The 22859-nt window shown below is 44.7% G+C and overlaps 1 protein-coding gene across 4 annotated transcripts in view; it reads right to left on the minus strand.

Moving 5' to 3' along the window:
* The window catches only part of TRAPPC9 (trafficking protein particle complex subunit 9), a 691224-nt gene that overhangs the window by 381600 nt on the left and 286765 nt on the right, over nucleotides 1–22859 (minus strand). For 3 of the 4 annotated variants that reach the window (XM_073590384.1, XM_073590387.1, XM_073590385.1), the window contains exon 20: nucleotides 13617–13770. In XM_073590384.1, coding sequence (XP_073446485.1) covers nucleotides 13617–13770 — 154 coding nt within the window. Of the gene's footprint in view, nucleotides 1–13577; nucleotides 13771–22859 lie in introns of all 4 variants that reach the window. The other variant, XM_073590386.1, reaches the window with a different exon arrangement.

The following is a 22859-nucleotide window of genomic DNA, read 5'->3' on the forward strand; positions in this document are numbered from 1 at the left end:
GTACAGTAAGTGGAGGTGGTTCTTTGTCACTTTACAGTAAGTGGAGGTGGTTCTGTCACTTTACAGTAAGTGGAGGTGGTTCTTTGTCGCTGTACAGTAAGTGGAGGTGGTTCTTTGTCACTTTACAGTATGTGGAGGTGGTTCTTTGTCACTTTCCAGTAAGTGGAGGTGGTTCTTTGTCACTTTACAGGAAGTGGAGGTGGTTCTTTGTCGCTTTCCAGTAAGTGGAGGTGATTCTTTGTCACTTTACAGTAAGTGGGGGAGGTACTTTGGCGCTTTACAGAAAGGGGGAAGTTTCTTGGCTGCTTTACAGTAAGTGGGGGAGCTTCTTTGTCGCTCTACAGTAAGTGGGGGAGGTTCTTTGTCGCTCTACAGTAAGTGGGGGAGGTTCTTTGTCGCTTTACAGTAAGTGGGGGAGGTTCTTTGTCGCTTTACAGTAAGTGGAGGTCGTTCGTTGTCACTTTACAGTAAGTGGGGGAGGCTCTTTGCCGCTTTACAATAAGTGGGAGCGGCTCTTTGTCGTTGTACAGTAAGTGGGGAAGGTAGTTTGTCTCTCTACAGTAAGTGGGGGAGGTTCTTTGTCGCTTTACAGTAAGTGGAGGTCGTTCGTTGTCACTTTACAGTAAGTGGGGGAGGTTCTTGGCCGCTTTACAGTAAGTGGAGGTGGTTCTTTGTCATTGTACAGTAAGTGGGGAAGGTACTTTGTCTCTCTACAGTAAGTGGGGGAAGGTCATTGTCACCCTATAGTAAGTGGGGGCAGGTCTTTGCATCCTTACATTGGGGGCAGGTCTTTGTCACGCTACAGTACTTGGGAGTGGGTCTTTCTCTTTACAGTAAGTGGGGGATGGGTTTTCATCTCTTTAAGGAGATGTAGGTTTTAATTTCTTTACTGTAAGTGAAGGCAAGTTTTCATTTCTTTACATTAAGTGGGGATGAATCTTTGTTTCTTTTTTTTTTCTCCTAGGAAGTGGCGGTGGGTCTCTATCTCTTTATGGTAATTGGAGGCAGGTATTTGTCTCTCTACAGAAAGTGCAGTCAGGTGTTTGTCTTTCTACACGAAATGGGAACAGTTTCTTGTCTCTCTACAGGAAGTGGGACTGGGACTACAGATCTAGGCAGGGAAGTCATAGGAAAAGCAATAGAAAGAGGTACGGGGGAGGAAGGATCAGGTACTTGTATTGCAACTGCCTCATTCTTTTGTTCTTGAGAGGAGAGCTATGACCAGAGGTGTCTATCAGTGGGTTTCTATCCTCTTCCTACTGCTCCAAAAGAACAAACCACATTGAATATAACCAGTGTACACACAAGTTATCAAAATCTTACAAAAGGTAAGGGAGAAAACAAGGGGAACTGCTACCTTGGATCTAATCCTTATAAACAGGGAGGAAATGGTTGAGGAGGTAAAAGTGGCTGGGACCCTAGGAGGTAGCGACCATGTTATTTTAGAATTTTGGATAACTAGAGGCGGAAGACCTGTGAAGACTCAGACATCAAGGTTAGATTTCAGAAAGGCAGATTTTAAAGGATTCAGAAAGAGAATTGGAGGGATCCAATGGCTGGATATCCTTAAAGACAAAAATGTCCAGGAAGGATGGGAAATCTTGAAAAATGAAATTCTCAAAGCACAGTTGTTAACAATTCCGAAAAGAGGGAAGAATAGGAAGCATTTAAGGAAACCAGAATGGATGAACACAGAACTTAAGCATATGCTAAAAAGGAAGAAAAAAATGTTTATAAAATGGAAAGAGGGAGGCATATCTAAAGAAGAATATAATGCTGTCTGCAGAACCTGCAGGGCACAAATCAGATTATCCAAAGCTGAAAATGAATTGAGGCTTGCAAGAGATGCCAAAAGCAATAATAAAGGATTTTGGGGATATGTCAAAAGTAAAAGAAAAGTCAAAGATGCTATAGGATTTTTACAGGATGAAAATGATGAAATGGTAAGACAGGATGTTGAGAAGGCTGAACTTTTAAATTCCTATTTTGCATCTGTTTTCTCTCAGAAAGGAAATGTAACATCAACTGTTATTCACTGTCCTATTAAGGGAATAGAAGAATCCAGGATATCTATAAACAGAAAGATAGTGAGGAAACACTTAGCTAACCTAAATGAATTCAAGTCTCCAGGTCCAGATGAATTACACCCCAGAGTACTGAAGGAGATAGCAGAAGAAATTTTCGAACCCCTCTCCATAATCTTTGAAAATTCTTGGAGAACAGGAGAAGTGCCAGAAGACTGGAGAAGAGCAAATGTTGTTCCTATCTTCAAAAAGGGGAAGAAGGTGGACCCAGGCAACTATAGGCCGGTGAGTCTGACTTCTATACCAGGAAAGATCTTTGAACAAATTATTAAACAACATGTATGTCAGTACCTGGATAAGAATGAAGTGATTAAACAGAGTCAGCATGGGTTTGTAACTAATAAGTCATGTCAGACTAACTTAATTTCCTTCTATGATGGTATCACGGATTGGGTGGATCAAGGAAATGCTGTAGATATAGTATATCTTGACTTCAGCAAAGCATTTGACAAAGTCTCTCATACAATCCTTATTGAAAAAATGACTAAGTATGGAATGGACAAGGCATCTGTTAGGTGGATTCATAACTGGCTTAGTGATCGGACACAAAGAGTGGTCGTAAATGGCTGCACATCCAGTTGGAAGAATGTCTCAAGTGGGGTACCACAGGGCTCTGTCCTGGGCCCTGTATTGTTCAACATCTTTATCAACGATTTAGATGAAGGAATTGAGGGTAAACTGATTAAATTTGCTGATGACACAAATCTAGGAGGGATAGCTAATACTAGAGAAGAGAGAGAGAGGATTCAAAAAGATTTAAATAAACTGGAGCAGTGGGCAGCAACTAACAGAATGGTTTTTAACAGGGAGAAATGCAAAGTACTACATCTGGGCAATAAAAATGAAAAAAGCATATATAGAATGGGAGGAATAGGGCTAAGTGACAGCACATGTGAAAAAGACTTGGGTATACTAATAGATAACAGACTGAATATGAGTCAACAGTGTGATGCAGCAGCAAAAAAGGCAAATGCAATTCTAGGATGTATTAACAGAAGCATACAGTCTAGATCACGTGAAGTCATTATTTCCCTCTACTCCTCTTTTGTCAGACCTCATCTGGAATATTGTGTCCAGTTTTGGGCACCACATTTTAAAAAAGACATCAACAAACTGGAGCAAGTTCAGAAAAGAGCGACCAGAATGGTGACCGGTCTGCAAACCCTGTCTTATGAGGAAAGGTTGCAGGATTTGGGAATGTTTAGTTTGCAAAAGAGAAGACTGAGAGGAGACTTAATAGCTGTCTACAAATATCTCAAGGGCTGTCACATTGTAGAAGGATCATCTTTATTCTCATTTGCACAAGGAAAGACTAGAAGCAATGGGATGAAACTGAATGGGAGGAGACACAGATTAGATATTAGAAAAAACTTTTTGACAGTTAGAGTGATCAATGAGTGGAACAAGCTGCCACGAGAAGTGGTGAGTTCTCCTTCAATGGATGTCTTCAAACAGAGGCTGGACAGACATCTGACTGGGATGATTTAGCGAATCCTGCTTTGAGCAGGGGGTTGGACCAGATGGCCCAGGAGGTCCCTTCCAACTCTACGATTCTATGATTCTATGATTCTTTAGACATAGACTATAAATTCATGGGACAATTCAGCGGAGACCCGCAGCAACTGTCCCATGTAATATTACGAGTCTTCCATCAAACACATAATAGTGCAACCCCATAAATAGAAAGACAAAGTCGAGGTTAATTGTGAAAAATAAATAATTAGCAATAAAGAAATATTTATCGTTAAATATATTCTCCAATAAGAGTAAAAAAAAACAATAATGCCACATGATGTACAGAAATTAAAAAGATCAAGCTTTATTTTAATTTTCCTATATAATAAATCAATAGTAGACATGAAATTAAGCAACTTTGCAATGTGTCTTATCAGAGAGATCGGCTTCTTTTTCCATCAGAACTGATTTTTGCCTCTCATTTAATGGCTAAAACCAGTATTCAGTGTGGACAGATGTTCCCATTACTGAGATAGGAGACAACAGTTGGTGCTTTTTCATTTCTATGGATGGAGGAGAGCTGGAGGCGACACAGAATTTCTGCTGTAAGTTCTCCTGAAGCAACAGTTACACTTCTCCATAGAACTTTATGAGCACCAACTGCAATCTCCCATCTCATTATTGTAAAAGTCTGTATTTACTGAAGACACATTTTAACCGTGAGATGAGAATTTTGAAAATGAAAGTTCAGGAGGAGAGAGAAGCGGATTTCTCTAATAAGATACTGTTTATAGCAGAGTTTATTTTCAATGGTATTATTGATTTTTGGAAAAAAAAATGTAAATGATGGTTACACTGTAAATAAAGGTAGGTGGACGCTGAGGAGCGGTGTATAAGGAAACCCCTCACGGAGCTGCATTGAGTGGCAGCAAAATCAGGTATTTTGGTAACTTTTTTTGGAGCAGGAGTTATATTCAGTGTGGTTCTGTTGGTATGGAGCTGTAGGAAGAGGGTAGTAAGCGAGCGACAGACACCTCTAGTCGTGGCTCATTTCCCCAACAACAAAAGAATGAGGCAGTCACAGTCCTAGTGTCTGATCCTTACCCCTCCAGACATCGGCCATGTGGGGAGATTCGGACCCTCTTCCTGTCTCATCTACTGAATATTCAGCAACATCCTGTGAGGTCAGATAAGGAAGTAGCTGCCTCTACCATTCAAAACTGACTTAAAGGGACTGTCCAGACCTGGGACAAAAAAAGTCTGAAAGTGAGTAACTGCAGACTGTCGCGATTCTCCTCTATTCCCTCTGCGAGCAGGCAGTCTTGTCTCCATGTGTTGGCGTTTTGCACACTTGCTGTCATGTGCCAACTAGATTCTCTTCTATTGAGAGAAGTATAAGAGTCTAGTTGGCATGTGATCACCCACTCACAGCGGGCATAGCAAGGAATTGTGCACGTTGTCATTCTCTGTTATTTCCGTTGCAAGAAAGCGGTCACATCACCATATGTATTCGATTTGCACACTGGCAGACACGATACCGACTAGATTCTCTTCTATTGAGAGAAGCTCAAGAGTCTAGTTGGCATGTGATTGTCACTCACAGCGGGAAAGCCGAGGAATTGTGCACACTGTCACGATTCTCCACTATTCCCATTGCGAGCAGATGGTCACATCACCATAAGTATGCGATTTGCACACTTGCGGTCATGGTGCCGACTAGATTCTCTTCTATTGAGAGAAGCACAAGTCTAGTCGGCAAGTGATCGCCCACTCGCAGTAGGAATTCCGAGGAATTGTGCACGCTGTCACGATTTGGCAGTCTGCAGATGACTAGAGACTCTTGTCCTGAGACCAGGCAACCACTATAATTAATCCAAAGTTCATCAAACTTGTCTAGGATTTTCCTTTGAAAAATTCTGGGCCCAATTTGCTCCAATAGGCACGCTGGAAGCTTCTTCTTCTGCCTGCGGATGGATGTCAGCTTGCTCGCCGAACTGTTTCTAACCCTATATAAACATTAATGTAGCGCTATGATGTCACTGTGCTATCGGGACTAAAATTGTTTTATTAGACAATGATATTTTTTGTGTCTAATTGGACAATGACGTATTTTGTGGCAAAACGCCGGATACTGCACCTGCAGGCTCAGCAACGGGCATCTTGCCCATGCTCACTGGTTAATGCAGCAAGTGAAGAGTTAAAGTGACGACTGTAGTTTATAGCGATTGTGTGTGAAGCCAATGATCCGAGCAATTATTATCAAAAGTCCCTGCTGTTCAATCAGACTTTCATAAATCGATAGTATAAGTGGTACATGAAGCTTTGCAGTATCTCATCAGGAAATTGGATTTTTTTTCCCCATTCATGAGCCCCCTCTCCTCACCCGCTTAATGCACTCATCATTCATTCTTAAAAACTGATCAAATACATCCTGCCCAAAAACCAAACTGATTGCCTCTCCCTGGGGAATCAGATTAGCGCTGCCTACTGAATTCTATGGGGAGAGAGAGAGGGTGAGGAGTGGGAGTGAGATGCAGACATCCAAAGATACTGCTGCTATCAATTAAGTGTGATAATCTCACGCAAGTGTAGGATCCACAGCTACAATGCTCAGTACTGCGGTATAAAGACATCCATACTGCTGCTGATGCTTTGAACAGGTGCTACATAGAGACAGGAGAGTAGGACTCCCTCATCTCTGTGTGTCCTGTGTATGGGGGACATCATAGCAGTTTGTCTCCACCCACTAGATCAAAGACAACGGAAAAAATAAACTGGTGAAAAATGCAGAATACCGGTCATCTAATGGCCAGAAATAGTAATATTTCTAGTGAATTGACAGATACAATTTACCATAGTGACTACATTTGAGAGCCATACAATATATGGTCGGAAAACACTCAGACTGCAATAAATTAAGACAGTGGTTTGAGTCTTGGAAAATAAATTTTCATCAAGGATTGTTCATTTTAACATAGTTTCCTGGGGGGACGGAGGGTGTTTGAGCAATAAACTAATCATTGGGGTTGAAGGGCCCTCCATAGAGATAGTAGCGTCAAAACAGAAGCAGAGACACACACATAGATGGTGCTGCTTCATAGTAAGTGTTTATCTCACCCCACATCTAGATTCACAGCTACACTGCTTAGTAACACTGAATAACATGCTCCATGCTGCTTCTGAATACATACTACACACAGGTAGGAGAGCAGGAACCATTCATGTGTGTGCTATGCATGGAAGACATCACTGCAGCAAGTCTATACCCACTAGCTTAGAGACAACTGAAAAATTGCTGAAAAATCTGAAAATAGCAAAACTGCTGAACTCACTCACAAGCGCTTACTCCAAAAAGACACCTGAAACGACAGGTATGTTTAAAGCATTTCTTTGCTTTGCTTACACTATTCCTTTAAGATTTACCTAAACGAGAAGAAAAAGAAATAGAACGTTTCTTTTGTTTTCCTAACCTGAAAATTTTCTGCCCTTCAGAACTTGCTTAAACAGGTTGGTGTCATGTGTTGAACGGTATGGAAATGTATTTCAATGAGACGGCGCCTTTACTACGCCACACTGACCCAGCTGACGACAGAACAGAACCACGCGCCGCTGCCTGTACCGCCATAAACTAGAAGGATGAGTTTTTTATTTTTCATTTGTTTCTTTTTTTTCCTCCTACTTTAAATTGTTCAAAAGAAGTGTTGAGGGACAGGACCGCAGACGGTGACGTTCCCGGGAGGACTCGCAGGGCAGACTAAACTGATTAGACTGTGAATGGAGGACTCGATGGAGAGGCTGCCCTTTCAGCGCTCCTCTCTCCCGATACAATTCAGAGCCTGTTGTTTTGTAATAAACCCATTTGGTGCGGCAGGGATGTGTTTTTCTCAGCGTGCGTCATGTGGGGCGACTTACCAGCAGCACAGACTGGAGAATGACAAGAAAGTTTAATGATACACTGAATATAAAATGGGATTTATCAAGCCGCTACAGGCTGGATCAGCACATGGCGGATTCCTGTAGTCAATATGATCTGGATTGGCACATGGCGGATTTCTATAGCCGATATGGGCAGGATTGGCACATGGCGGATTTATCTAGCTGATACGGGCAGGATTGGTACATGGCGGATTTCTATAGCTGATACGGGCAGGATTGGTACATGGCAGATTTCTCTAGCCAACACGGGCAGGATTGGTACATGGCAGATTTATCTAGCTGATACGGGCAGGATTGGTACATGGCGGATTTCTCTAGCTGATACGGGCAGGATTGGCACATGGCGGATTTATCTAGCTGATACGGGCAGGATTGGTACATGGCGGATTTCTATAGCTGATACGGGCAGGATTGGTACATGGCAGATTTCTCTAGCCAACACGGGCAGGATTGGTACATGGCAGATTTATCTAGCTGATACGGGCAGGATTGGTACATGGCAGATTTATCTAGCTGATACGGGCAGGATTGGTACATGGCGGATTTCTATAGCTGATACAGGCAGGATTGGTACATGGCAGATTTCTCTAGCCAACACGGGCAGGATTGGTACATGGCAGATTTATCTAGCTGATACGGGCAGGATTGGTACATGGCAGATTTATCTAGCTGATACGGGCAGGATTGGTACATGGCGGATTTCTCTAGCTGATACGGGCAGGATTGGCACATGGCGGATTTATCTAGCTGATACGGGCAGGATTGGCACATGGCGGATTTCTCTAGCTGATACAGGCAGGATTGGCACATGGCAGATTTATCTAGCTGATACGGGCAGGATTGGTACATGGCGGATTTCTCTAGCTGATACGGGCAGGATTGGTACATGGCGGATTTCTATAGCTGATACGGGCAGGATTGGTACATGGCGGATTTCTCTAGCTGATACAGGCAGGATTGGCACATGGCAGATTTATCTAGCTGATACGGGCAGGATTGGCACATGGCGGATTTCTCTAGCTGATACAGGCAGGATTGGTACATGGCGGATTTATCTAGCTGATACGGGCAGGATTGGCACATGGCAGATTTATCTAGCTGATACGGGCAGGATTGGTACATGGCGGATTTATCTAGCTGATACGGGCAGGATTGGTACATGGCGGATTTCTATAGCTGATACGGGCAGGATTGGTACATGGCAGATTTATCTAGCTGATACGGGCAGGATTGGTACATGGCGGATTTATCTAGCTGATACGGGCAGGATTGGCACATGGCAGATTTATCTAGCTGATACGGGCAGGATTGGTACATGGCGGATTTATCTAGCTGATACGGGCAGGATTGGTACATGGCGGATTTCTCTAGCTGATACAGGCAGGATTGGCACATGGCAGATTTATCTAGCTGATACGGGCAGGATTGGTACATGGCGGATTTCTCTAGCTGATACAGGCAGGATTGGCACATGGCAGATTTATCTAGCTGATACGGGCAGGATTGGTACATGGCGGATTTCTCTAGCTGATACGGGCAGGATTGGCACATGGCAGATTTCTCTAGCTGATACACGCAGGATTGGCACATGGCGGATTTCTCTAGCTGATACAGGCAGGATTGGCACATGGCGGATATCTCTAGCTGATACAGGCAGGATTGGCACATGGCAGATTTCTCTAGCTGATACGGGCAGGATTGGTACATGGCGGATTTCTCTAGCTGATACGGGCAGGATTGGTACATGGCAGATTTCTCTAGCTGATACGGGCAGGATTGGCACATGGCAGATTTCTCTAGCTGATACAGGCAGGATTGGCACATGGCAGATTTCTCTAGCTGATACGGGCAGGATTGGTACATGGCGGATTTCTCTAGCTGATACGGGCAGGATTGGTACATGGCGGATTTCTCTAGCTGATACGGGCAGGATTGGCACATGGCAGATTTCTCTAGCTGATACGGGCAGGATTGGCACATGGCAGATTTCTCTAGCTGATACGGGCAGGATTGGTACATGGCGGATTTCTCTAGCTGATACAGGCAGGATTGGCACATGGCAGATTTATCTAGCTGATACGGGCAGGATTGGTACATGGCGGATTTCTCTAGCCGATACAGGCAGGATTGGTACATGGCGGATTTCTCTAGCTGATACGGGCAGGATTGGCACATGGCAGATTTATCTAGCTGATACGGGCAGGATTGGCACACGGCGGATTTCTCTAGCCAACACGGGCAGGATTGGTACATGGCGGATTTCTCTAGCTGATACGGGCAGGATTGGTACATGGCGGATTTTTCTAGCTGATACAGGCAGGATTGGTACATGGCAGATTTCTCTAGCTGATACAGGCAGGATTGGCACATGGCAGATTTCTCTAGCTGTTACGGGCAGGATTGGCACATGGCAGATTTCTCTAGCTGATACAGGCAGGATTGGCACATGGCAGATTTATCTAGCTGATACGGGCAGGATTGGTACATGGCGGATTTATCTAGCTGATACGGGCAGGATTGGTACATGGCGGATTTCTCTAGCTGATACAGGCAGGATTGGCACATGGCAGATTTATCTAGCTGATACGGGCAGGATTGGTACATGGCAGATTTATCTAGCTGATACGGGCAGGATTGGTACATGGCGGATTTCTCTAGCTGATACAGGCAGGATTGGCACATGGCGGATTTCTCTAGCTGATACGGGCAGGATTGGCACATGGCAGATTTATCTAGCTGATACGGGCAGGATTGGCACACGGCGGATTTCTCTAGCCAACACGGGCAGGATTGGTACATGGCGGATTTCTCTAGCTGATACAGGCAGGATTGGCACATGGCAGATTTCTCTAGCTGATACAGGCAGGATTGGTACATGGCAAATTTCTCTAGGTGATACGGGCAGGATTGGTACATGGCAGATTTCTCTAGCTGATACGGGCAGGATTGGCACATGGCAGATTTATCTAGCTGATACGGGCAGGATTGGCACACGGCGGATTTCTCTAGCCAACACGGGCAGGATTGGTACATGGCGGATTTCTCTAGCTGATACAGGCAGGATTGGCACATGGCAGATTTCTCTAGCTGATACAGGCAGGATTGGTACATGGCGGATTTCTCTAGCTGATACAGGCAGGATTGGTACAAGGCGGATTTCTCTAGCTGATACAGGCAGGATTGGTACAAGGCGGATTTCTCTAGCTGATACAGGCAGGATTGGTACATGGCAGATTTCTCTAGCTGATACGGGCAGGATTGGTACATGGCGGATTTCTCTAGCTGATACAGGCAGGATTGGTACATGGCAGATTTATCTAGCTGATACGGGCAGGATTGGCACACGGCAGATTTCTCTAGCCAACACGGGCAGGATTGGTACATGGCAGATTTCTCTAGCTGATACAGGCAGGATTGGTACATGGCGGATTTCTCTAGCTGATACAGGCAGGATTGGTACAAGGCGGATTTCTCTAGCTGATACAGGCAGGATTGGTATATGGCGGATTTCTCTAGCTGATACGGGCAGGATTGGCACATGGCAGATTTATCTAGCTGATACGGGCAGGATTGGCACACGGCGGATTTCTCTAGCCAACACGGGCAGGATTGGCACATAGCAGATTTATCTAGCTGATACGGGCAGGATTGGTACATGGCGGATTTCTCTAGCTGATACAGGCAGGATTGGCACATGGCGGATTTCTCTAGCTGATACAGGCAGGATTGGTACATGGCAGATTTCTCTAGCTGATACAGGCAGGATTGGCACATGGCAGATTTCTCTAGCTGATACAGGCAGGATTGGCACATGGCGGATTTCTCTAGCTGATACAGGCAGGATTGGTACATGGCGGATTTCTCTAGCTGATACGGGCAGGATTGGCACATGGCAGATTTATCTAGCTGATACAGGCAGGATTGGCACATGGCGGATTTCTCTAGCTGATACAGGCAGGATTGGTATATGGCAGATTTCTCTAGCTGATACAGGCTGCATTGGCACATGGCAGATTTATCTAGCTGATACGGACTGGATTGGCACATGGCGGCTTTCTCTAGCTGATACAGGCAGGACTGGCACATGGCGGATTTCTCTAGCTGATACAGGCTGCATTGGCACATGGCGGATTTCTCTAGCTGATACGGACTGGATTGGCACATGGTGGATTCCCTATCAATACCCTAAAAATGGTGCAATATAGAAATAATAAATAGTCTTACTTCAAGGCAACATTACAGAACTCACTTGCATTACACGGGTTCTGACACAGATTCCACTGTTTCCTTGTAAGGAATTTGACAATATTTTTGCATTAAAGAGGTTGTCCGGTCTTCTGATGAAAATAAGCAGTCAGTAAGTGTACACAGACTTCTGAATCCTGAGAGCATGTGGTGCGCACGCCATCAGGATTCACCGCTATTGCTGGTGATAGCGGGCGATTTGCATACATGCGGTCACATGCCAACTAGACATGCACAGCTTCTCTGAATCACTTATAGTGAAAGAAGCCTGGCATGTCTAGTCAGACTGTGGCTGCCTGCTCTCACCAGTAATACCAGTGAATCATGACAGTGTGCGAACCGCCTGTTGTCAAGATTCAGAAGTCTGCAGTCACATAGAGGGCCTGCAGACTTTTGCTTCAAGCCTGGACAACTCCTTCAATGCATCTCCTTTCAATGAAGTAGTAGTACCTGAGCCCAACATAGTCACGTGGCTCACACATGTACCAGTACGGTAAGAGTGCACCATTACTTTCCTAACAAAAATGCATGTCGATGCACTTCGTAGTTTTTATTTTTAACAAGGATTTGTTTTCTATGGGAAGATCCATATTTGCAACTAATTTTTGATTGCTTCGGTGCATCCAGATTAAAAAATAAACAAAATTTCCAAAAGTTTCAAATAAAAATATCTTGTCATTTTGCATCTACAGCTCCTATGCAGAACAATGTGTCTCCATGGTTACAGACTACAAATAAACCCAATGTAGTCGGATTCTTCAGACACATACTGGAGATCTGCACTGGATATGTACTGGAGAAGCTAAACAACGTATCTCCGCAGGTACAGACTACTGGTGGATAATCTAGCAAATCTAAACGACTTAAACTAGGTCTATCAGAAGTATTGTCCACACGTTATATAGGTATTAAGGAAAGCAGTTGGAATATGCCTATGCCCAAGGTCATGCAGGTTGCATACCCATATCTTGATTGGCAGTTGTAATGGTCCTCCCTATCGAATACTGAGGGCAAATGGAAGGAGCTGGCTAGGCTAGTGAGCCAGGAGACCTCAAATGAAGAGGCTGACCACTGGTTTAGACAGGTCAAATCTTCTGCCAGGATCCCTATTAAACAAGGAATAGAAAGATGGTAATGTTTGTTTGTAGTCTGTACCCATAGAGACACCCAGTTTTGCATTTCAGCCAATGACACAAAATGACAAAGTCTTTCAAATTACAACCTTACCATAATTTCTTCTTTTTTTATGGATAAAAATTTGTTTGAGAAGCTAATGTAATGCTGCTGCAGTGCAGTATAGCGCAACCTCCATCAGGAGATGCTGGTGAGGGAAGAGAGGTTGCACAAACAGTGCAGCACCACTGGGCAGCAGAACCAGGCGCCACCAGGTGGCGAAAGAGTAGTCAGACGAGCCGAGTCATCAACAGTCGGGAACAGCAATACACGTGGTCAAATACAAGCCCGAAGTCAAAGCCAGACGGGAGCAGAGAAAACCGAGACGTGAGACAGTCAAACAGGTCAGAAGACAAGCCGTGTCACATACCAAAAGGTCCAAGCACAGGGAGCGAATAAAAGCAGGGTGGCAGGAAAGGGAAGTCACGGGAACAAAGTAAACGGGCAGAGGACAAAACAAAGTATCAAGGGGGTCAGCTGCTCTAGCCTGGGAGCATGAACTATCACTGACATTGGTCTGCAGGTCACAGCAGGCTGAAATAGCCACACAGAACCCAAAGCGAGGCAAAGAAGGTTAACCCCCACATGACCAGACCGGGGAGAGAATAACAAGAAACAAACCAAGGCCTGGATCATGACAGCTAAAACCTTTTAGTCAGATATGCAAGTTCCAAGGTCACAAACCATAATCCAATGCGGTGCCACAGATCTGGGAAAGGATATGATCTTCCAGCGGATGTCCAGCTTGTTGTTGATCTCCAAACCCTTGGCTTGCTGTCGCTCCTCTTCTACCTCCTTCGGGTTGGCAAACTGCGTGTTGTCCTCTGAAGGCTCTGATATGTTCTCAAAGTTGAACTTGTCCACCTGGATGGCCATTCTGAGGAGGAACATACAAGAGGGAATGTGAACAGGAAGACACAGATGTAAATTCTATAAAAAAAATTTTTTTTTTCAATTTTCAGTTACTTTTTCTTTGTGGCAGAAAAAAAGGCAACAGAAAGACCAGGTGGTCAATGTAAAAAGTGGTGTTCAAAGGGGGTGCTTTCTGCTTTTTTTTTTGCAGCTACTGGCTACCCAACCACATTTATGTATCACAACTTGTTGACGACTGTAGGACTTCTTGACCTCATTTCTTTTCCCATCTCTATGCTAACGCTTTGCAGATACGTTTGAGATACTCAGAAATTTTTAGGTTTGTCACTGCCAATGTAAATTTATCTTTAGTTGCCCCTACATTGGTCCACTGCCTGACCATCAAAAGTTATCCAGGAGTTGCCTAATCTAAGACATTTATGGTACATCAACAGTACACAACATGTCCAATAGATGCAGGTATCAACATTGTGACCTGGATCTATTTAAAAAATGGGGCCCGGTCTGGAGACACGGGGGGACGGGTGCTCTAGTCTACTGGCCCGAGACCGCATGTACGAGGGTTCATCCCACTGAACGCCTGCTCTCCTTTTTATCGTGGGCAGTACACTACTCAGATAACACAGGTTGAGATGGGAGGTCAGGGGGGAGGTGGGATGAGTTTCACTGTCATTGTTTGAGCATTTAATCAATCTGCATAGTTCGTTCTCTGTTTTGCAGGTCAACAAACTAGCTGGACATTGTGTAATCAACATATTAACAAACTTCTATTGTACAATTACCCTGCGTCACTGTCATCTAAGACAACAGACAATAAGTTACAACAAACATCAACATTAAAGGCTCATATGACCAATAGTCTGATTCTTGATCAAACAAAAATACAAATTCAACATAAGGATAGAAGCCTATGTCTCCGGGCTTCCTGAATTTACTTCTAGAGAATTAAGATCAAATACTGTGTCGTCACACCCCGTCACCTGCTCTCAGGAATGGAGAGATGGGTAATGTTCGGCAATTTTCTCATGGAAATGAAAGAAGTGAGCCGAGCATGTGCAGCTACCGCTCCATTCTCTAGATGGGGACTAATCCTACAGACAAATGCAGGTCCAATCCATCCATCTTGCATTTATTGGGCATTATTCTGTTAAAAAGCCATAACTGTCCTAGATGTGACAATCCCTGTAACACCTGTGACCAGTCGTATACCTCAACTCTAAACCGTCATGGGAAAAGGTTTTAGCTATAGTTGAAATGTTGCATTCCAGTTGGATCATTCTCTGGCTATCACATAAATCAAATACTGCCATTCATTATCATTAAAAATCTTGCCCTCAGGATTAAAAAAAATGAAAAAACCCATTGTATAAATTACAGGAGGCCGACGTAATAAATGAACTGTATTAAAAATCATAAAGGTCTATATTTGTAGAACAATTAAGGCAGACGAGGCTCAGAGCGTGGCCGATGGATGGTAAAAAGTGATATCGTCCGTCCTGGCGATGTTTAACAAGCAATTAAAAGCTAATTAAACTGCGCAAGATAATGTTTGTTTCTGGACTGACTTCTGCAAACAGAAAATGCAGAGAACGAGATAATAAAGAAATTAAAAATGAATATAAATTTAGAATTCGGTGAGGCGCTTCTTTTTTTTTACTGCAGATTATGGTCTTTTATTATGGGTAAAAAGCATAAAAATTCTCCAACTTACAAAAAGCTTAATTAAAAGAAAAATAAAAGGGAAAGTGCATCATAAATTCCCAAATTCATCAACTATTAGTGATGAGTGAACGTCCTCGGATAAGGTGTTATATGAGAATGCTGGGTGCTAACAGTGTCTTCGGCGTGCTCGAATTATTTGTCCGAGTCCCCGAGCCTGCATGTCTCGCGGCTGTTCGACAGCCCGAACACATGGGGGATTGTCTGTTTGTTAGGCAATTCCTGCTTTTGTTGTGGCTCTCGAACAGCGGCGGGGACTCAAACATATTATTCGAGCACGCAGAAGACAGTCGGTTAACACACGAGCATGGTCGCAAATTCGCTCATCACTATTAACTATCACAAAAAAAAAAAAAAAAGGGATTGTCAATTTTGTTTCTCTTACCGGTAGGTATCAAAAGATCCCTTAATAATAATAATCTTTATTTTTATATAGCGCTAACATATCCCGCAGCGCTTTACAGTTTGCACACATTATCATCACTGTCCCCGATGGGGCTCACAATCTAAATTCCCTATCAGTATGTCTTTGGAATGTGGGAGGAAACCGGAGAACCCGGAGGAAACTCACGCAAACACGGGGAGAACATACAAACTCCTTGTCTTTGGAATGTGGGAGGAAACCGGAGTACCCGGAGGAAACCCACGCAAACAAGGGGAGAACATACAATCTCCTTGTCTTCGGAATGTGGTAGGAAACTGGAGTACCCGGAGGAAACCCATGCAAACACAGGGAGAACATACAAACTCCTTGCAGATGTTGTCCTTGGTGGGATTCGAACCCAGGACTCCAGCGCTGCAAGGATGCAGTGCTATTCACTGAGCCACCATGCCGCCCTTTAAGGGGAACACTATCAAGCCCAATCTAATATAAGAAAATGGCGCTCTCGCTATTACACGTTTGTGCTTATTCCCCGGCGCCGTACTGCCATTTATCTTTGCCTTATCGCCAGTCTTGTATACAGATTACAGCACCCCATTCTGAGGAAGGACTTTTTGGCCAAAACGTTAACATTTAATACTGCAACACTACGCATTATTTGCCGTGAAATAAAATTCATTGCATTGTATTGGCGTGCCGGATTCTTTTTCTATATTCAACGGAGTGGATTCCTATTCGTGAACCCAATTTATGTGGTGTGTGCCGCTTAGGCTACTTTCACACTTGCGTTTTTTTGCAGAGCGTTTTTTGCGCACACAAACGCATGATAAAAAACGCATCATGCGTTTGTGTGCGTTTTTTTGCGGGTTTTGGTGCATTTTAAAAAAAAACAAAAAAACGCATGCTTGTTTTGCGCATACGTGCGCATTACAATGCGCACGTATGCGCACCCATAGACTTTAATGGGTGTTCTGCTGTAAAAAAAAAAAAACGCATTGCGTGCGCATGCGCTTTTTGGGGCAAGTCGGACGCACGAAAAATGCAACAGGATGCATTTTGTGCACCCGAGCGCACACTGCAAAAAAACGCATGCGCATACAAACGCGTATGTTTGCATATGTATGCGCACCCATGTTAAAGTATAGGGAAAAAACGCATGCTTTTTTTTGCGCTAAAAAGCAGCGCAAAAAAACACAAGTGTGAAACCAGCCTTAGTGTTTTTCACATTGGAGAAATATATTGCCCAGATAAATCGTGCACATCTTACATGGCGCTATCCTCGCAGAGCTCCTACATATATGGCACAGAGCGCGTAAATAAAATGCACATTGTGGTGCCATAAGTTGCCGAGAGACAGAGCATGCTACCAGGCATACAGTGCCCAGATAAATAATGCACACAGTACTCAGAGATAATGTTGAAGAGCTCAGACAGTGTTTTGGAGAAATATATTACTAAAACATAGTGCACAATTGCAATACTCACATAGTGTCACGCACACCAAACATAGGTAATGCTACTGTGCCCAGATAAATGTAATGGTACCCAGATAGCGAAACAGAGAACCCATGTACACCACATAGTACACAAATACACTGAAACAGAGCGTGCTACCTGGCATACAGTGCCCAGATAAATAATGCACCCTGCACCGAGACTTACAGCACAGAGTGCACATATGCAGTGTTCACTTACTACCAAAACACAAAAAGCAGGTCACCCTGCTCAGAGTGCCGCACGTTGTGCAGATACTGCCCTACAGTGCCCACATAGTATAAATTACCATAACGTACACAAATATGGCCGGCACTGAATGAGTGCACATAGTGCCGCCAACCTCCTCCATGTACCACCGACTTGCATGGAAAATATAATATAATATGGACCGCAGCTACAGACTTCCTCTAGATCTGGCTTTGTACCGCCATATAGCCTATTGTACCGGTTAGGAAGCCGCTGCTGGAGGTGTGAGTGATTTCTCATTTTAATGGGCAGACTCCAGACTCTCCCAATGGACACTAAATAAAGCATGAGATTTATAACAGCTGCTCATTATCGATCAGTCACAGGCTCCGCGATCAATGACCCAAATGGCAAAGCAATAGTGATCCGGGAGGATTTAGGACGGATAAGTGGCGAGTGCTTTACCGCTGCTGAACCCAGATAAACCGTACCAGGCAAGCTATTAGGCTCCAGTGTGTATCCATGATAAATTATTCACACCCTGCCGCAAACACGTTAGTCCTGGGGAGCGTTCACACACTGTCAGCACCGGACGTGAAACTTGAAGCTGCCCAATAATTGGATGTCATTCTTACTGGATCCAAAGCGATCGGCCGTGACCTGTGCGTTCAACTTCCTAAGTAATGGAAAATTCTTGGCTATTTTGATGTACGGCCACTTTGTCAAGACTTAAAGTGATTATCCGATAAAAACAAGAAGTTAATAAAGCACAGCTTACTCACTGGTGGAGGTATTGAGAGCTGAGACCAGCACCGATCAATAGGAAAAAAATGTATTTCGGTTACAAAAAGGTTGACGGTTGGACACCCGACTGCAACTGCATTCATTCTCTACGGGGCTGTCAGAAAAAGTTGAGCAATGCGCTCATGAGCCCCATAATGAATAAATGGAGTGACGTTCGGGCATGTGCACTGCCACTCCATCCTATCGGGGATAAAAGTTCTGCCGATCAGCGCGGGTCCCAGCGGTCGGACCCCCACTAGTTATCACCCGTTTTGTTATTTGGAAATAGCTTCCTTTCACAGGAAACCCCCTTTAACACAGTTGGCCATGCAGATATGTGGTAACTCGACAAAAGATTAGGGTTATTACCCCCCACAAAACCATGTTATCCCCCATCGAAAGGATGATAACTTGCTCTGGAAAAAGAGCTCCATATTAAATGGCCTAGTAAAAGGAGATGGACATCGTGCCCATGTGCCCCCTTGAAGATAAAATGTATTGTTGCAAAAGTATTTTGATGTGTAATGTGAACTGTGAACCGCATTATGGTGTTGGTATTGTATTGTGCCCAGCAACAGGTAGTTAACAGGGATGGTTAGAGTTAGTTAATGGTGGGACTAGCCCCAAGTGGGAGGAGCTAAACTAAAGGGACAGTGACAGTGTCTTGTCAGTATGTCTGGAAGGGAGTGAGCAGAAAGACCTAACAGAAAGACAAAGGATAGCGAGATCCTATCAGGGAGAACGAGAGAGAAGTGACTGAAATAACAGCGTGAGCGGTAGGAAATAGGTCGCATGTCAAGACGCTTAGCAGTACGGTCCAGAGTTTATAACTCATAGAGGTAACGGGTCTAGACTGGACGTAGGACAAACAGAGTGCCCTGGGCGGGAGTTCCAAAGCGTAAGAGACAATAAGTACAGGCCATACTGGCAATATAGTTTCCTAAAGGGGAAAGAAGACAGTTGAGAATAGAACTCCAGGTGGACTGCAATGGCGTAGCTTCCGCATAGCACAAGTCCACACACCCAGCCAGGACTCCCACCTTAATGTAATGTGCTGGAGCGCAAGAGACGAGTACTTCGCCCACGGCTACTGCTCCTTACCCCGTTACACTTGACGTAGTTGGCAGGACCGACTCTTTCTGCTGGAAGAGCAAAGTGATTTGTGGAAGACTCGAGTTACGTGGAGGATGGCGACCGTTAGGTGGTCTAAATTAGTGCCAAGCATAAACTATGTAATTGCGGTTAGAGGTGAAACAACATTGTACAATGTTCACCATTGGGGTAGAAGGGCCAAAGGAGCGCAAAGAGTCGTCCTGCCCTCCAGAGGTCACACCTACCGAAGGGAATATCAGGACTGAAAGTGCCAGCCTTCAGCGAGTTAACAAAATGGAACAAAAAGGCCCGCCCAGTAAGGTGTGACTCAAGAAAACGGGCGGAGGAAATAGAAAAACGGGATGGTGAATCGAAGAGAACGGTGGAGTCATGATGAATAGTGTCAAGTGGCGAGAGAAAAGACACCATTTGTGGGTTGGAAGCTGGAGAGTGCGGTATAGTGATGGAGACAGAAGCAAAGATGGCTGAAGCATACCATTCTCCTCAAGGGGAGGAAGGAGGTGTTGAGGACCTGAAGCTCGCTAGCTCACCTACAGGAGAAGCTGGAGCTTGCTACCGGAGTCCGGAAAGAGACATGACCACCAGTAGGATGGATCCTGAAGGTAGGATGCGGTACACGCTCATCAGTGACTTCAGGGGCCTGGGCCTATTGACACAGGAGAAAAGGTGGGCCAGTACTCAGGCTGGATGCATGCTGGCGGGTCGCATGACCGAGCATTACCTGGTGCTGGCTTCTGGACGGGCATGCAAATCACGTTCCTGAACATGAATGGTTGTCACGAGCGGTACAAGGTGTGTGGCTTGACAGAAGGAAAACTTTACCGAGCGGGTTTGGAGAGTGGTGATAGTCTGGTAGAGGACCATGGAGACCTGTCAAGCTAAAGGCCTAGCAATGGAGAATACCCTCGCCCTGTATATGGGTCGGTCATCATTCAGGCCATGGCCCGGGCATTCGCCAATATCCATATGTTTGGGGCTCCATTGGGAAGAGAGGCTGTGCTTCACTCAGAATAGGTACAAGGAGAAGACAAGGGATCATCCCCACGGTCACAAGAAACAGGAGAAGATTCCCACCCAGGATACTTAAAGGCCAGAGAAAGCAGAAGAAACGGAGTCAGAAGCTGGAGAAGGCTGTGTTGTGCTGGTTGAACCCCTGTTCTTGAATGACGAAGTTTAAGTTGGTCAAAGACCCAAGTGTCCGGGACTCCCCTACGATAATGGCCAGGGATGGCAAAATGTGCTTCCCTCCCCCAGTTTGTTGCACAAATTGCGCTTTGCCATGCTGGATTAAGAGACGCTACACCATAAATCAAAGACTGAGTCTGATCCAGGATGGAAGTAATCCCTAAGAGACTATGTGTGTCTGTCTCGTACACAGGAGTGGAGTTGAAGGACTTTGTCCCTATCCTAAGGACTGATGGGGGGAACGTGGACTGTGTCTGTGACGAAAAGAGCAACCCCTTAAAAGGAAGAACTGTGTTGTTGGCTCATTGGTCCTTGTTCATCCTGGCAAAATTAACCCAAAAGACTTGTGTCAGGTTACTAGGAAAATAAGAAGGACAGGGAAGGTAGTGGTTTCAGTGTACTAACCAAGAGAACCGGATCTGTGTCACTCAAGTAAAACAAAATGACTTCATTTGGTGATATGATATGTGCATGAGTATGTAGGTGTTTTGGAGGATCTGGATGACCAAGGACAGCCATCATTAAAGAAGGGGGAAATGTAACGAGATAGACATATTATATTGCCCACATTTCCCCTTGAAAAACATGTGTATTGTTGCAAAAGTATTTTGATGTGTAATGTGAAATATGTTATGGTGTTGGTATTGTATTGTGCCCAGCAACAGGTAGTTAACAGGGACAGTTCGAGTTAATAGTTCATAATAGCCCAGAGCGGGATGAGCAAAGCTAAAGGGACAGAGACAGTTTCTTATCAGAATGTCATAAAGGACCCAGAGTGTGCAGAAAGAAAACCTAAGGTCTGATGTGAGCAGTGCCGCAAGAAGTGGATGTCACTAACGAGGAAAGAGACAGGATAGCGAGATCCTAGAGGAGTGAAAGAGAAAGAAGTAACCAAAAGAACAGTGAACGATTGGAAACAGGGTTGAGAATAGGACTCTTGCTAACTGGACTGAAGTAATGAGACAGAGGATGAGCTAGTAAAGAGGAAGGATTTGAAATTGTGTGGAAATGCTTCGTATTGTAAAGGAAACATTCTTTAAGTTGTGTGCCTGCTATCTACTGTATATAATCCCCTCAAGTTATCCTTGAGTAAAAAAGTTTATTTTTGTCTGGTGGTCTTCCTCATTGAACTGTCAAATATCTGGTCCTGGCCAACCCAAGTCATCAGTTGAATGCAGCCTGCAAGGGCGCAACACCCCCACAGCACAAGTCCACACACCCAGCCAGGACTCCCACCTTCATGTAATGATCTGGGGCCCAAGAAATGAGTACCTCGCCCACTGCTACCATCCCGGGCCACGTTACACTTGCAAAGGGCATGACTTTCTCTGCCAGCACCAAAGGCAAAGAGTAAAGCAGAGGTTGAGCATGAGCATCTCCACTATGAATGATCTGGAGATCAATGTGGGTGACAGTAGTTGGACCTTCACTGTTCCAGAGGATGAGGCTCAGAAATGACGAGGCACCTATGCTCCGTTCTAATCATTCTCTAAGGCCTCTTTCACACTTCAGTTTTTTGCATCAGTTATAATCCGCCAAAAAGGCGGACAAGCGGATCCGTTCTCAACTGATGTGAACGGATGACACAGGATCTGTTTTCAGACGGATCCTGAAAATGACGAAATTTAAAGGAAACGCTGGCTGGGAAGGAGAGAGAGAGAGAGAGAGAAGGAGAGAGAGAGAGAAGGAGAGAGAGAGAGAAGGAGAGAGAGAGAGAAGGAGAGAGAGAGAGAGAAGGAGAGAGAGAGAGAAGGAGAGAGAGAGAAGGAGAGAGAGAGAGAGAGAAGGAGAGAGAGAGAGAGAGAGAGAAAGGAGAGAGAGAGAGAAGGAGAGAGAGAGAGAAGGACAGAAGGAGAGAGAGAAGGAGAGAGAAGGAGAGAGAGAGAAGGAGAGAGAGAGAGAGGAGAGAGAGAGAGAGAAGGAGAGAGAGAGAGAGAAGGAGAGAGAGAGAGAAGGAGAGAGAGAGAGAAAAGGAGAGAGAGCGAGAAAAGGAGAGAGAGCGAGAAAAGGAGAGAGAGAGAGAAAAGGAGAGAGAGAGAGAGAGAGAGAAGGAGAGAGAGAGAGAAGGAGAGAGAGAAGGAGAGAGAGAGAGAGAGATTTTTTTCTCCGGCACGCAGACATTATTTGGGGTTAATTCAGTGTCTGGAGGATCCGCCGGAGAAAAAAACGTTGCAAGCTCCGTTTGGAAATCTTTGAGGATGTTGACGGACACTAGTATCGTGGCGGAT

This window comes from Dendrobates tinctorius, unplaced genomic scaffold, assembly GCF_039654945.1.
Source record: "Dendrobates tinctorius isolate UK_male_01 unplaced genomic scaffold, ASM3965494v1 ptg000116l, whole genome shotgun sequence".
In the NCBI taxonomy this organism is placed as follows: Eukaryota; Metazoa; Chordata; class Amphibia; order Anura; family Dendrobatidae; genus Dendrobates; species Dendrobates tinctorius.